Below are 16,078 nucleotides of genomic sequence, written 5' to 3' on the forward strand. Positions count from 1 at the left end.
ATTCACAGAGACAGTCGGGGTACAGACATTCCTTCCCTCGAGGCGACAGGAAGGGCATCCGGCCAACCCTTGGACTAACCATGGTAATCCTGCCCAGATGGGGCACAAAGGCACAAGAGAGAGAAGAACATGTTATCACTTGACACGAGTGTCTACATTACGCGGTTCTGCGATTTCTCAGGTTTTTCTAGCGCTATTGAATAATGGTACGATTTCCGGCATTCAGCCGGCTTGTTGATCCCATTTTTCTGTCCGATCACAGTTGTCATCTTCAGGTGCAATGAGCAGCAGTGTCATCATGCGTATTTGGTGCCTGGTATCGAACCAATATCGTAGGGGTTTAGCACTGAGTATAAGAACGCAGTTTGCAAACCTGAAAGAGAACTGCGGTCGGTCGTCGACGTACCGTGCAGAAAAATGAGATCAACAGCGTCCAAACATCAGCAAGTACACCGCCAATTGTCCGGAATATCATTGTAGCATCAGGCTATTAGACGCAAGCGTACATAAATGAAAGTGAGGACAAGTAAAACGACGCAGAGTCAAGGCGCAGGGTGACTAACGTCAGGAATATTTACTTACTTATTATCTCACGGAAAAATGTTGAGTGTATAACTGAAAATCGATAATGGAAGCAAAATTACGTATAAAACAAGCTTATTCAAAATCTTCTTCGATTTAAGGCACTTGTAATGTAAACTAATTATTCGACACAAATGTTGTCGTAATACCGAGCAATCGGTTTCAATACGAAGTTTTTATAAGCTCGATATCAAACAAAATGCGAGATAGTGTGAGTCATGTGGTAGTTGGCCGATGGCGCAGAAGGAGGGCGCTCCGTCTCTGGGAAGGCTGACCTCGACATGTTACCGCCGCGACGTGTCATCTGGTACTGGCGGCAAGGGGCACTGCCCCTGAAGGCCTGTCCCGACACGCTACGTCTGGAACGGACGAGACAGAAGGCGATCGCGACCGACTGCAGTCCAGAGAAAAGAAAAAGAAAACCTGACCCAGACGTGTCGTTACATTGCGCAATGAGAAGGCCTACGGGCGTTCGTACGGGACCCGTTCGCCTCGAGCGATTGGCTGCGAAGTTCGAATTCGATGGACAGGTTGCGGGGCAGGTTGCGGCGGGGCGGGGGCCTGCCGGCCTGCGGTCGCTTCTTGCGGCACGTGTGTCTGCGCTGCCTCCGAGTCTATGGCAAATGAATGGTTTGGGAAGGCGCGCGCGTGCCTGCGCGGGGCGGGGCGCGCGCGGCGCGGCGCGGGCCGCGGTGGTGGGGCGCCACCTGCCACGCACTCGTCACTTGTATTGGCTGGGCCACTTCCTTCGTTTTTTTCTGCTGTCGATGTCGCGCCAGCATAAAACAGTAGAGCAATAGCAAGGCTCGGTAATGATCTACTGTGCTTACAGCATGCGCTGGCTACAGGCGGCGATCAGCGTCCTCGCAGGTAAGGCGGCGCTGGGCTACGGCGGCTCCCTGCGCAGTGTTCTATTAGTGCTTCAGTGCGAATGCTTTGACGGTTTGCGAGGATAAGAGAAGCTCTAGACGTGTGTCCGATTCTTGCAGCTTTCTGTATGTACGATAACACGTACAATTAGAGAAGCGATAATTGTGTCAATGGGGTTGGATTCACGTCGTTAATACCGCTAACACAAAGGGGACCAAATATTGATTCTGCGTCTACCACCACAAATGATTTACTGCCACTGACATCTGTAATCATATAAACTTTAAGCTACCACATAAAAGTGCCCCAAGTCGGCTTTATTCGTGCATTGGAGCAGGCGCTAGAATGTATAAAAAAAAAAAGACAACACTTTAAAAACATCTCGCTGACGCTGGTACAACAGTTTACAGTATTTTCTTGAAACTGTTCTGCATTGTTGCTTGGACAAACTATTTTGAGCCACGGACGCCATGGGTGAAAAGATCTTTCTCGCCACAACAAATATAATAGGACTTCTAGCTATGCCGTATTGTATCTTTGTACACAGCGGAACTGAAAATCGTTTAGAACATTGTTTTGTAAATACTTTTGAAACCTGGTCTTATAACAAGTCGTAAATATTTTGAAAATTCGAATATGTGAATCAGTGTTGTGTTCTAAGTCAACCAGTGCAACAACGTTCCTTAATTGCTAATATGTTTAAACTGTTACTTTAGAAAACAGCCATTCGAAACATTTACATATTCACAGCTTTAGTTTTTCTTTATTTGTGATCTGTAATCAATGTTCCTTCGCCAGACGAACTCGTTCTCGTTCATATAGTAAAAGATCAATAGTATCATTCAAAGATCAAAATCTACAAACAGAATCATGTGTTAACCAAAGTTAATTATTCTTCGTAATAATTCACCCCTTTGCGATGAGCCTGATTCAGGGGCTTGCTTTCCTGGTGAATTCGTGGTTTTAGTTTAACAATGATATAATTAGAAAAGATTTTTTTGTTGTGTATCTTTCTAATCCAACATTAAAGCTCAGATCGTAAACATATAGAAACAGGACAGTTTCAGACATCCTCGGCTAGGGTCTTCATGTACACTTATTCCGAAACATTATTTACCAACTCCGAAGAGGCTACATTTTTCTGTGAAAACAGACTAGGTCATTGCTGTGAAGCACTGATATACAGTACTGACGCTCCACCTACATAAATGAGATCCGGACGCTTTACCCATAATGTTCCCTCAGTAACTGGTACAGAATACCTAAATCTGTTCTTCCAGTTGAATATGAAAAAGACAATGAAAATGTCCTACTTCTCGCCATATACATTTTTATGCATTTTGCGTTAATACCTGTAGGTTTAGTGCCAACTGTCAAAAACACTTTTGTACGTGGTACTGAGTCAAGTGACACGCCAGTTGAAAACTGAGTTCCTTACGACGTACTCAAAGTGATGACGCAGAACTGGCTAGGAATCTGGACTCACGTTCTGGAGAGCCGAGCTTCAGCCTCTATTCGACCACCCTGATATAGGCCATCCATGGTTTCTCTGAGGTAACTATCAGGGTAATTCCACTGAAAGAAACACGGTTGATTTGCATCCCAGTCTGAGCTTCTCCAGCGGCTCCGATGTGACGCTACGCTAAGCTCGAATCTTCCTTTCTGACGATGCCACATGAGAGTGGAATAACACTATACGGAAGAGGCTTTCATTGAAGCTAGAAGAACAGATAGCAGAACGAACAGCTCTCACACTTGTAATATACGTATCGCAGAAGAAATTACTCCGAAGCAGTTTGTGAGTGTCCATGTGCAACCTTGCTTCTGAAGGTAGCCTCCCTTTCCGTCAAGGCATATATGTTACTTTCATTTAACTTTTACTTTGGTGACTTCAGTTATGTGTAATTTGGATATGAATAGTCAGGCTTAAAAAACAAATTTTAAATTCAGTTATGTCTTTCACTAACTTTCTTTCCATTGTAATCTAATACGCTGTAACGTAAACGTGTCATATTTCAGAGTACAGATTCTTTGGAATTTTCTCAGAGATTATGCTACTTGAGAATTCAACAATACTTTTGGCTGATGCTCATTCTCTATTCCTAGCTCAAGGGGGCTGTTTAATTAGCGGTTGCCCAGCAACATGCTGCAGAACGTATAACAAGTAAATTAGGCTTATATTCTAAATACAGACCCGAAAGAAAAGTTAAAAGTGATCAATGTATTTCGTTACACACATCTGGAAACGAAACGATGTTACATTCTCCTCTAGATCAACAGTATTCGCCCATATGAACAGTTGCACTGGACGTAAGTTACTATAACATTTTTTAATGTGTTTCGATGCGCTACGCTGGCGTGGAAACTGTTTTGTTTTACAATACTATCTCCCTGCCCGAGATACTTTTTGAAATAGCTTTCATTGTGGTATTCTATTTCTGATGAAAATGAATAGCATCCATTCCATCGTTGCTGGGATGCAATTAGTGAAATGCATACATAGATTTTCATTGGCGGCTTTCTGTAATATCAGCGAAACCTGTGAAATCTACGTACGTATCCGTTCAAAAAATTTTTTTTTATTGTCGACTTTCTCTAAACAGCATGTCAGGCTCATCTTTCTAAACTTGATATCTGAGATTTCCACTTTGCTAGAACCACATATTCCAAAGAGAAAGACAAACAGCCATCGGATTTATGGGTGAGGATGAAGCTAATGTGAAGCACATAGTTGTAGCTTAGCTTCTTTTCGATATTGACTGCTTCGTAACAGGCCAACAATATAGATCCGAGAAAGGGATTGGTTCTTGTCTTTCAGATGAGACCGTTGATTGATTGGCAGTACGATAGTGAAACTACGCGAACGGAGTTGAGACAGTTGGACTTAGCCTTTACAGTCATATCACAGGACCATTTAGTATGTTCCTGCTTTCTACGACACAGTGAGAATTATATTTGAAAACTACAGTTCTACAATTTTTTTCTTTTTTACGGTTAAACTTGTGATAGGTATAATCTCAGGGATGCTCTGTAAATTTTAGTTACATCATCGGGCATTTTACGTAAGATAGCTAGACACAATTTAAATACGATACTCTTACATATGTATCGGTATGAGTGGGTTACAAATCTATAGAAAGCACAGACAACAGAGGTGCTCACCAGGCGAATCGAAAAGCGTATTAAAACTGTTTTTCTTTTAATTTAATTTTATGATAACTTGCTATACATACCAACCAGACATTAGTAACACTTCTTTTGACTATACCAAATTAATTTTAGTTCATACAGAACGCTTAATAGCTAATAATTGTATGAATAGGCTAGAAACCTTCAAACAGTTCAATATTTCTTAGTAAGTGATAGACTATTATGATACGAGGGTAGTGCGAAATAGATGTTTCAATTAACTTAGTCTCTTGCACCAAGTGGCTTGCTGATCACAATAGCACTCATACAAAAAGAATGTGTGATTTGTATCTGAGTTGAGTCGCACGAATAAGATCGGGAGTCTCCAAAAGATGTTCTGTGGTTCTGTGGAAGGGATGGAAAAAATTTCCGCGTAAGAAATTCCCTTATAACTCAAGTCAGATATCGCTTGCGGGATGGGAGGGGGGAGAGCGCTAGAAGATTGCACAGTTTACCTCTTTCCCATCATATTTCTTCCCATTCTGCTTTCAGTGCATTATATGGCTTCGCCTTAAGCTCAAAGACGTGGTCAAATGCATTGAAATCGGGATAAATGTCCACTGTGCGCTGAGTCCTTTTCGACGAAGCCGTGTAGTCCTTTTGCTCGAGGCCTTGATATGACTGGACCCAGAGAAAGTTCAACGAAGTTGCATACTGCTTGTTGTTGTTGTTGTGGTCTTCAGTCCTGAGACTGGTTTGATGCAGCTCTCCATGCTACTCTATCCCGTGCAAGCTTCTTCATCTCCTAGTACCTACTGCAACCTACATCCTTCTGAATCTGCTTAGTGTATTGATCTCTTGGTCTCCCTCTACGATTTTTACCCTCCACGCTGCCCTCCAATGCTAAATTTGTGATCCCTTGATGCCTCAAAACAAGTCCTACCAACCGATCCCTTCTTCTAGTCAAGTTGTGCCACAAACTTCTCTTCTCCCCAATCCTATTCAATACCTCCTCATTAGTTACGTGATCTACCCACCTTATCTTCAGCATTCTTCTGTAGCGCCACATTTCGAAAGCTTCTATTCTCTTCTTGTCCAAACTGGTTATCGTCCATGTTTCACTTCCATACATGGCTACACTCCATACAAATACTTTCAGAAATGACTTCCTGACACTTAAATCTATACTCGATGTTAACAAATTTCTCTTCTTCAGAAACGATTTCCTTGCCATTGCCAGTCTACATTTTATATCCTCTCTACTTCGACCATCATCAGTTATTTTACTCCCTAAATAGCAAAACTCCTTTACTACTTTAAGTGTCTCATTTCCTAATCTAATCCCCTCAGCATCACCCGATTTAATTTGACTACATTCCATTATCTTCGTTTTGCTTTTGTTGATGTTCATCTTATATCCTCCTTTCAAGACACTGTCCATACTGCTTATGTTCGATTTATTGCGATGTTATCCTCTTTTCAAATGTGCGCAGTAGATTCTTGTCACACAACTACAGTTTTTTCACAAAAATTGAAATTGCCACTTGTAGTTTCTCCAATGTCTTAAGTACGAGGAAGATAGCATTCAAATACTTTATTCTCTATTCCTGCAACATGATCGATAATGAAAAGTGTTCTGTAAAGAATGCACGTCTCATGGCCTAAAAACTAATAATAATAGACTCTACAATTACGCCATTGCTTTATCTGCCCATCCAACCATGCATCAATTATTGGACGGTAAATCCTCGTCCTCTCGGCTGTTAGTGAAGGCTTACAAAACTGGAGCTTTTCCTTTTCCTTTAAGTAGACCCCCAATTGTCCTCTAGTGTCTGGGGTCAAAGTTTCAACCTTTCAACCTTTGGCACCACTTGATCCAGGGCCCTTCGTGAGTCAGTCCGGCACGAACACGTTTTAGTTACGAAGGCCGATACTGCTTGTGATGTAAGTTTATTTATCCGATAGGCGCATACGACCGCAGTCTAAAATCTCTATTTTAATCAGTGCAAACCTTTCCTTTTAAGCTTGTTGTTCTCTTTCAAAAATATACTACACACTTGACATATAAGTACAGCTTTGTGCAGTCCAAAGACAGACATAGAAGGCTACGTACAACCGATGTCCATACATGGTGTTTTCTCCTTTAAATAGCCTGCTCTTCAAATGACTGATTAGTTAGTATGACTAAGTTCTGATAGTGTGAGATTTCTAATATAGTGTAAACTATGCAGAGTTTTCATCTAGCCGGCCGAAGTGGCCGTGCGGTTCTAGGCGCTGCAGTCTGGAACCGCGAGACCGCTACGGTCGCAGGTTCGAATCCTGCCTCGGGCATGGATGTGTGTGATGTCCTTAGGTTAGTTAGGTTTAACTAGTTCTACGTTCTAGGGGACTAATGACCTCAGAAGTTGAGTCCCATAGTGCTCAGAGCCATTTGAACCATTTTGTTTTCATCTATCGAAGTAGTGTTACATTTCTAAGGTCTGCTGAAACTCATTGTTTCTCCATTAATATGTTTAAAATTCTTCCATTCGGTACAATGTATCACTATAGAGTGAGTGGTTATCCCTGGAAACGTTATTTTTGTTCATTTTCTGTGTGACTCATGTTGTTCTTCGACGTATCATGTTGTCACCTATTTTCGCTTCCCTAAGATGCTCTCTGCTCTCAGCGGGCAGTACACTTGTATTCGGGAAGCGCACGCTCTGATGAAGTCTTTTCTCTAAATCTCTTGCACAAATTGCCAGGTTGGTCCTCTAACAAGGTCATGATCTATTTCATTCCCCAGTACTGCCCTGCAGGACTCCGCTCTGTCTCAAATGACCTCTATGTCGAAGGGAAGTTAATCTCTAAACTTACTCCGTTCCTTACGAATGGACAGTTGAAGTAACTACTGTAATTATTGTAATTATATAACAATTACAAGTTCAGAAAACTCATACAGAGGTATGTGGTAAATCAACCACTACTTATCAAGGGAATTAAGCAACGCATATACAACAAAAGAAAAAAGCCGACAAGTAGGTCGACTTGAACGGCATGAATGTGTTCCGAAAGTACAAGTCACCTCTCACACAAAGGCTCGTTACGGTATAAGTAAGTGTAGCATTTGATCTCTGCCGCCCAATGTATTACCTGACTGCTGCGACCAGCCAGCAGTTCTCAGCGTGGAAGTCGCCCCGCGTACGCTGTAACCGGAGGGTGTGATCTCTCATCGACAGCCAGTCAATGGACTTTCACGGTGACCTGCAGTGTTCATTCATACGGCAATGTCTGGCAACAGTGAAAGCGGGCCGCCCCAGTAACAGTGGTCCGGCCTTCACTCGTATAAGTGCGCCGTCGGCTGTAACAGTGTTTCACGAGGAGGAGTCTGCACCTGATTGACCCTTCGGGTAGTTGGAGTCGGTCGGGCCACTGAGCAGGTGTTTATTGCTACTGTTATAACACGTGGATAGTTAACAGACATAATTTGGGCAAGTGGTAGAAAATCTTTTTTTTTTAAAGTGGTGCCCGTTGTCTGGTGTATTTTCTCTTACACGCGTTCCGATTCGCCACCTATAGAAGATAGAGTGATAAAAGTTAGAGCTGCTTTCAGTATGACGATATTGCAGTGCCTGTGTCCGTAAGAAGTACAATGCAATATTCCTTCGGATATGCATGCATTGCATCATACTTCTTACAATGTCAGGCACTGCAATGTAATATTTATCCGACAACAGAAGGCTAACGACTTGCGATTAAAATGTCTCCTCTGTTCTGGAATTGCAGTAAGTGTACGAGTGCAGGTTAGTGACACATGGACGAAGACATATGGAAGTTTGGGTCTGGCCGTAAAGCGTACACAAATAGCCGAAATTGTTAAGGCGGCTGCCCGCGGCAAGCGGTAAATTCGGCTTCGAGTCCCGGTTCAGCACAAATTTTCAATGCCATCATTCCATTTACGTTTGGAGGTTGCCCGTATCCGCAACTGCGAATACATTTCCTGCATTCGGTATTGTCTACTGTTTATCGTGCTACAGGATGTTACAAATATACTTTTACAAACTTTTGAAGCAGGTTCCTTATACAAAAACAAGAAAAAAGTTCATATAAACATATTTAAAAAATTCCTTCGTTTTTGAGTTATTAATGCAAGTTGATGTTCAACAGCTCTCCAAGTACAACTCAACAACATCACTTATCTACGCATCCGTTTGGATTATTGTACTCTAGAAGATGTTGGGTTGCCAGGGAAGCTTGTACACATTCGTCATTCGTCTGTCTTCAAAGTGTCCTTTGTGGCTCAAATGGCTCAAAAGGCTCTAAGCACTTTGCGACTTAGCATCTGAGGTCATCAGTCCCCTCGTCTTAGAACTACTTAAACCTAACTAACCTAAGGACATCACACATCCATGCCCGAGGCAGGATTCGAACCTGCGGCCGTAGCAGCAGCGCGGTTCCGGACTGAAGCGCCTAGAACCGCTCGGTCACAGCGGCCGGCCTCTCCTTTGTGCACGTGTACTACAGGTAGTGAGTTAATTGGAAGTGGTCCGTCTAAACATGGCAGGATATTCATTTCGTGAACACGGAGACATGATTTCCACGTACGCCCGCGCGAATGATAATGGACACGCGGACGCTCGGCTGTATCAGACGGCGTTTTCAGACCATCGACACCCTAGTCATCCAACCCTAGGTGCTGTGTATTGCCGGCATTGCCAGGACAGGATCCGTAGCACTGCACACTATTGATCGAGGAAGAACACGTGCTGGTCGGTCACCTGACCAGCAAGCGCACGTTCAAAGAAGAGCCAGGCATCACCACAAGGCGAGTGGCCCTAGCATGTGGTCCATCTCCAAGTTCAGCATGGATGATACTGCAATTCATGTATCTGTATCATCTTCAACGCGTACAGGGCCTTACACTTGCTACCCATCCACCACGGGAAAACCTTTGCCGATGGTTTGTTGCACAAACTGCCAATCCGTTGTTTGTTACTTAAGTTTTGCTTACAGCAGAGGTTACATTTGGAAGAGGCAGAAGAACAAATTTTCACAATGAGCACATACGGACCGAACGTAATCCTCATGCTACAGTTCAGATTAGACATCATCATCAGTTTAAGATTAATGTGTTGGCTGGAATTTCGCGTGAATAGTCTAGTAGGGCCACAGGTTCTCCCAGTTCGTCCTACAGGCGCTGTGCTTCCAAAAACCTTCCAAAACATACTTTAACGTGTGCCTCTGCAAAAAAGAAAAAATATGTAGTTTATACGTGATGGAGATCGAGCGCATTATAGTTTCAGTGTTAGAGATGCACTAGCTGTGTCTACCATGACACATGGATAGGTAGAGGAGGACGAGTTCCATGGCTTGAACATTCCATCAATCTCAGTCCTTTGGATTATTATCTTTGGTGTATGCAGCATATCACTCGGATACAGAAATTCTTTATCGACCTGTCATGGAAGCCTGTGAAAGCGTTGAAGCCGTCAGGGACTATTGAAAAGGGTGCGACCGTCCGTGATTCGATGAGTACATGCGTGTTTAGGAGCAAGAGAAGCGAATTTAGAGCATTTATTATGAGTTTATGTGTTGGTGAGCTCTAGTCTAGTAAATTGTAAACTTTTTAGTAATGACTCAAAAACGGAAGATTTTCTAAAATATGTTTATACGAACGTTTTTCTTGTTTTGGTGTAAAGAAACTGAACCTAAAGTTTGTAAAAGTACTTTATAAAGCCCCCGTATATCTATAGATCAAGGAATCATTTATCACTAATTGGTTTTTGATACGAAAACTGATTCATGAACGTCCAGGACCAGCCAAGAAACGGCAAAGGTGAAATTCAGGAGTGTCTGCTTGATGAGTGGTAACGAAGGCAGAACATACATCATCCTGCAGGGAATTGTGAAATTGAAGAAGAAACTATGGTTTTGCCAATGCTCCTGTGGGCTAGTGCATTTCCCTTCGGCGAGTCCGTGCACTCAATAATTTATTAGCCCGTGTCACGGCCCAAAATATATAGGAGGGCGCATATGACACTTCACAGAACAAGCCATCTTAGGAACGAAAGTATCGATTAACAATCAAAAGGTGTTTGTCTATTGCTCATAATTCGATCTACGCTCACCTGGAGTCAATGACAATCCGGTTTCATAGTAGAAACATATAAATGAAGAAAATTCGTCAAACCTCATATATATACAGTAATCTGAGTGGTAGGATGAAATGTAGAGCACCTCTACTTAGACACGAATGAAATTGTGTATCAAATAAATACGGACCACCCGAAAACACTCCGATAGTAAGAACGTTCAAGACGAGTAAGTGCTATGTGTTAACACTGTTTGCAACTATATACACAGCGCCAATAACTCAGATTACTTTAACAGTAACATGTGAGCTTGCCAGAAGCCTGCAAAGTTGGTAACAAATAGACACAATCGAAATCCATCACTGTAAATGTCATAGTGATCCACTTGTGTGAAACTTACATTGTGACATTATGCTTCAGTGGTACTGAGAAACAGTTGAAGTCGCCTAAAGGATACTTACCTCCAGGACCAGATAGAGTTCATGTCAGATTCCATACAAAATTTGCACCTGACATAGTCACTCTTTTAACTACAGTACACTGTGAGTCCCCGAACAAAAAATTGTGCCTAATAGTAGGAAGACGACACAGATCAAACTTGTCTGTAAGAACAGTAGGAAAAGCGATCCCCAACTACCTACCAGTATCTTTGACATCCATCTGTTGTAGAATCTTATAGGATAATTATTCTGAGCTTAAACGTAATGGTGTAATACGGGCCTAATGACTTCCTCCACGCCAACCAACTTGGAATAGGAAAACATCGGTCGTGGGAAACGCAACTCGCGCTTTTCTCACATTACATCTTGAACTCCGAAGGTCAAGGCTGTCTGTACATGTGGTATTTATTGACTTCCGAAAAGCATCTGATTCACTGTCAAACCAACGCTTATTAATGAAAGAACGATCATAAAGGGGTATCAAACGAAATTTGTGACTGTACCTTGGTCAGCAGGACACAGCATCCTAGACAGCACGTTGCACCCTCCCTACAAAGAGATCCTCAGTCTAGTCACAAATTTTGCTTAATACCTCATACGATAGTACTTCCGATAATGAGCGTACGTGTGGTACTGAGTCAAACACTTTTACGAATGTCAATAAATACTCATCTATCTGACTGCCTTGATCCATGGCTTTCAAGATGTCATGTGAGAAAAATGCAAGTTGCGTTTCGCATGACTAATGTTTTCGGAATCCATGGTGGTTGTCGTGGAGGAAGTCTTTCTGTTCGAGATACCACATTACATTTGAGCTCTAGATATGTTCTCAGATTCTACAACAAATGGATGTCAAGTGTATTGGACGGCATTTCTATGAATCGTTTCTGCTATCCTCTTCAGAAATGTGAAATTACGCACTTCATAAAAATGAAAATATGTAGTGTCTCATGGTTACAAAATCATTAAATTACAATTTGAATCATTTGACCCTTATATACATGCGGGTGCAGCAATTTGCGTAGATATGAAGTGAAATGACCGCATGGCTCAGTCATGGGCAGAACAGGTGGCACACTTCAGTTCATTAGTATGACGCGAGGAAATTTCAATAACCAACAAAGATGATTGCGTACGAACAATCGGGCGTAGAATATTATAGCTTCACGGGGGATATTGAGCGCATACAAAGAAGGACAGCACGCGTGGTCTCATGTCTGTTTGACCCATGGGGGAGGGTCACAGAGAGTCAGAAAAAAATTTCACTGGCAAACGTGTGAGGGCAACCGACAAACATTCCGCGAAAGCCTACTTACAATGCCTCAAGAACCACTTTCAAGTGAGGTATATAGGAATAAACTGTAACACCTATGTATCGCTGCACTAAAGACCGCGAAAAACTGATTATAGCGTACACAGAGAATGAGTTAAACCATTCATAAATGCTAAAATCGGAAGTACTCTTCCACGCACTTCATAGTGGTCTGAAGACAACAGATGTAAATGTAGACGTGATTTGTAGTACGAAAATACGTGCAGCCTTGTACCAAAATAAACGCTTTACTGCTGTGTTACTGTTCTAGAGTTCCACCCGGCCTTAAATGTGAGTATGAGAATAGACATTTAAAGCTGTGCTTCTTATTCCTCCTCCTAGACCTTGTACTGCAAATGATCTACTCTTATTACTCCCGAGTACATAGAGATTACAATGAGCTCGCCTGTCAAACAGTCAGCAAAAGTTTCGCTTAGCGTTCAGGGTTGCCAGGCTATATGGTCAGAGCCAGCTGTTATATAAAATTAGGACGAAGACGTTCTTTTCCTACTAGTTTTCTCTGTACCGGCAGCTGTTCTTAGCTACTCTTAAGCACTTCTGCCCATCATTCTAGGTTTCATTATTTTACACCAGTTAATCAAAAACGAGCTCCTCACCAGGTTATAAGGACCAACACATGTCTAGCGGCCACCGTGTCATCCTCTGCTTTACGGCGTCGTGGGGATGCGGTGTGGAGGGGTTGTGGTCAGCATACCGCACTCCCAGCCGCTCTGCTGCCTCTCCAGGCCGTGGAGCCGCTACTAGTCTGCCAAATAGCTCCTCAACCGACAACACGAGGCTGAGTGCACCCAGTACCAGTAGCGCATCCAAGGAAAAACCCTCGGCAGTACCGGAAATCAAAACCCGAATCCTCTGTATGGCAATCATCTATGCTGAGCGCTCAGCTACGGAGGCGGACTACTTCTGTTTACGGCATGTTCAAACCTAAGTTTGATTTTCAGAAATAAAGTCTTGTGCAAAGTTTAGATAACAGCCGCTGCAGCCTGGAACAGAAATTCTGCTTCAGTTTTCAGAGTGTCACGCATCTGTAAAATGTCACAGATTTTTCGTGAACTACGCAATCAACCTACCTTCGAAAGTGGAAATATAATATATACAGTACATAATTCTAATGCGCGGTCCGGTTAATAAACAGAGCTAGGAAAACAATTAATTAATGGGGAAATGTTATCTCATTTGAGAAAGGTGGAGGAAAGAACAGATTGATAAGTCATCGTTCGCCTAAAGTGATTCAGGAAAACCAACGGAACGTGAGTGAGGATGACCAGAGGACAGTTGCAATACCACTCTTCCCGAATGCGAGTCTATTGACTTAGTCACTACTCCACTTCACTTAGTAATTTTTGAGAGGCGATACACAGTAGATGAGTTGGGAAGATATCAGTATCCTAGTGGGTGACGAGCACACGGAAACAAGTTTTAGATAAACCAAAGCAAGAATTAATCTGTAGTTTCAAATGCAAGTGTACACTGAGGAGCCAAGACATTATGACCAGCTGGTTAATAGATTGTTTGTCCATCTTCGCAACGAAATACACCAGTGATTCTGCGCATCTATGATCCGAAAGTTCGTCGGTAGATTTGTGGAGGTATGTGGCATCAGACGTCTACGCACAGGTCATGTAATTCGCGTAAATAACGGGCTGCTGATTTGCATATGCGGTGATGGTTCCAACAGCGACCCAGATGGGTTTCCATAGGATTTACATCAGGCGAATTTGGTCACCCAGAAATAAACGTGAGTTTGTTATAATGCTCCTCAAACCACTGTAGCATGGTTCTGGCTCCGAGACACAGACAATTATACTGCTGTAAGATGACATCACCATCGGGGAAGACATCAAGCTTGAAGGGATGCAGTTGGTTCGCAGCTGTCCGCGTGTCTTCGATTACTACCACAGGTTCCATGCAAGCGCAGCAGAATGTCTCCCTTAGCACAACTCTGTTCCCACCAGCCTGCGCCCGTGGCCCGCTCCACGTTTCGAGCCCCCATTCATCTCGATGACGGCGTTTGTGGAGACGACCATCGACCTTGCGCGGCAAAAATGTGATTCACTCGAAGAGCCGACAGGTTTCCACTGATTGATGGCCGAATCCCGAGGGGCCTGTGACCACTGCAATCGCAACTGACGATGTCGTTGGGTCAACATTTGAACACACAGGGTTGGTCTGCTGCGGAGCTCCATGTTCAACAATATACCATGAACGGTGTGCTCCGAAACACTTGTGCGTGCACCAACATTGTACTCTTTCGGCAGAGATGCCACAAATCGCCATATATCCTACTTTACGGATCAGACAATCCTCCGAAACCCACGTTCGGTGAAGTGTCGTGTACGTCCTACTATTTAGCGCATAGTGGTAGTTTCTGATGTGTTGGTAAATGTGCCAACACCTTGTAGATAGAGGCGGCCTAAATGCACGCTATCTAACGCAGACGGGCGTGAATTCTGGAACAGGATAAGTAGTGAATTCTAATAAGAAAAGTATGCAGCTCCTCGAATACTTAACTTTATTCTATCCTTGTGGTACATCGCTCTTGATAATACAAATAAGACTATCTTCAGATACGGTTAATGGCGCCTTGCTAGGTCGTAGCCATGGACTTAGCTGAAGGCTATTCTAACTGTCTCTCGGCAATTGAGAGAAAGGCTTCGTCAGTGTAGTCGCTAGCAAAGTCGTCGTACAACTGGGCGAGTGCTATTCCGTAACTCGAGACCTGCCTTGTGGTGGCGCTCGGTCTGCGATCACACAGTGGCGACACGCGGGTCCGACATGTACTAAATGGACCGCGGCCGATTTAAGCTACCACCTAGCAAGTGTGGTGTCTGGCGGTGACACCACAGTTTCACTGCCCTATTCTTTCCGTAGATGCTCACGGCAGTAGGACGTGAACATTCGACCAGCTTTGCCGTTTTCGAGATACTCGTTCACAGGCTATGCTTAATAATAATTTCCACTTTGTCAAAGTCGTTTATCTCAACGGATTTCCCCATTTGCAGCCCGTACCCTCTAAGTTGATCTCCCGACCGTGTCTGCTCCGCTTACATACTTTTGTTACCGCGTCACTTGCCCACGATCCCACCAGGTGGCATCCAACGCGGTGGGCAGTGTTCATTACATTTTGGCTTATCAGTGTATGCCTCATTTACTTTCGTACAGAAACAAGGATGAATGTATGAATAAAGCTTAAAAGTAAATCTATACACCTGCAGAGTAAACTGTTAAAAGACATCTGTGAGAAACGTTCAAGAAATTTTAATCGCAAGAAAGACACATATTGTTCCTCCTGAATGGAGAAACGTATTCAGAATGTATCAGAAGGACACTTCAAATAATTTGTTCTACACAGACAGGGCTTTCTTACACAATGGAAGGCCTCTGTAACGTCGATGACGATCTATTTGCATAATTTCTATTTAATAAACTGTAGAACAGACCTAATATATCGTAACGTGATATAAGGTGTTTCTTACATTACCGACAGGAGAGAAACATACATATGCAGTCCTGCCGAAAAACTTCGTATAAAGTTGAATATTTATGCTCTGCTGAACAGGTCGCTAAAGTAACTATTCACATTGCTGTTCGGAGGTGATTTATTGATGCTCTTCGGGCTCTGACCATCGTGAGAAATATCTAGCACGAAAGGA

General features: G+C 43.0%; 1 protein-coding gene across 1 annotated transcript in view; it reads left to right on the forward strand.

Annotated features, from left to right (window-relative positions):
• Positions 1–1,307: 1,307 nt before the first annotated feature.
• LOC126455710 (uncharacterized) overlaps positions 1,308–16,078 on the forward strand; it is a 202,503-nt gene continuing 187,732 nt past the window's right edge. Inside the window, exon 1 of the mRNA XM_050091479.1 lies at positions 1,308–1,452. Within this exon, the coding sequence (XP_049947436.1) occupies positions 1,395–1,452 (58 nt within the window). The 5' untranslated portion in view covers positions 1,308–1,394. The remainder of the gene's footprint in view (positions 1,453–16,078) is intronic.

Source organism: Schistocerca serialis, chromosome 2 (genome assembly GCF_023864345.2).
Source record: "Schistocerca serialis cubense isolate TAMUIC-IGC-003099 chromosome 2, iqSchSeri2.2, whole genome shotgun sequence".
NCBI lineage: Eukaryota > Metazoa > Arthropoda > Insecta > Orthoptera > Acrididae > Schistocerca > Schistocerca serialis.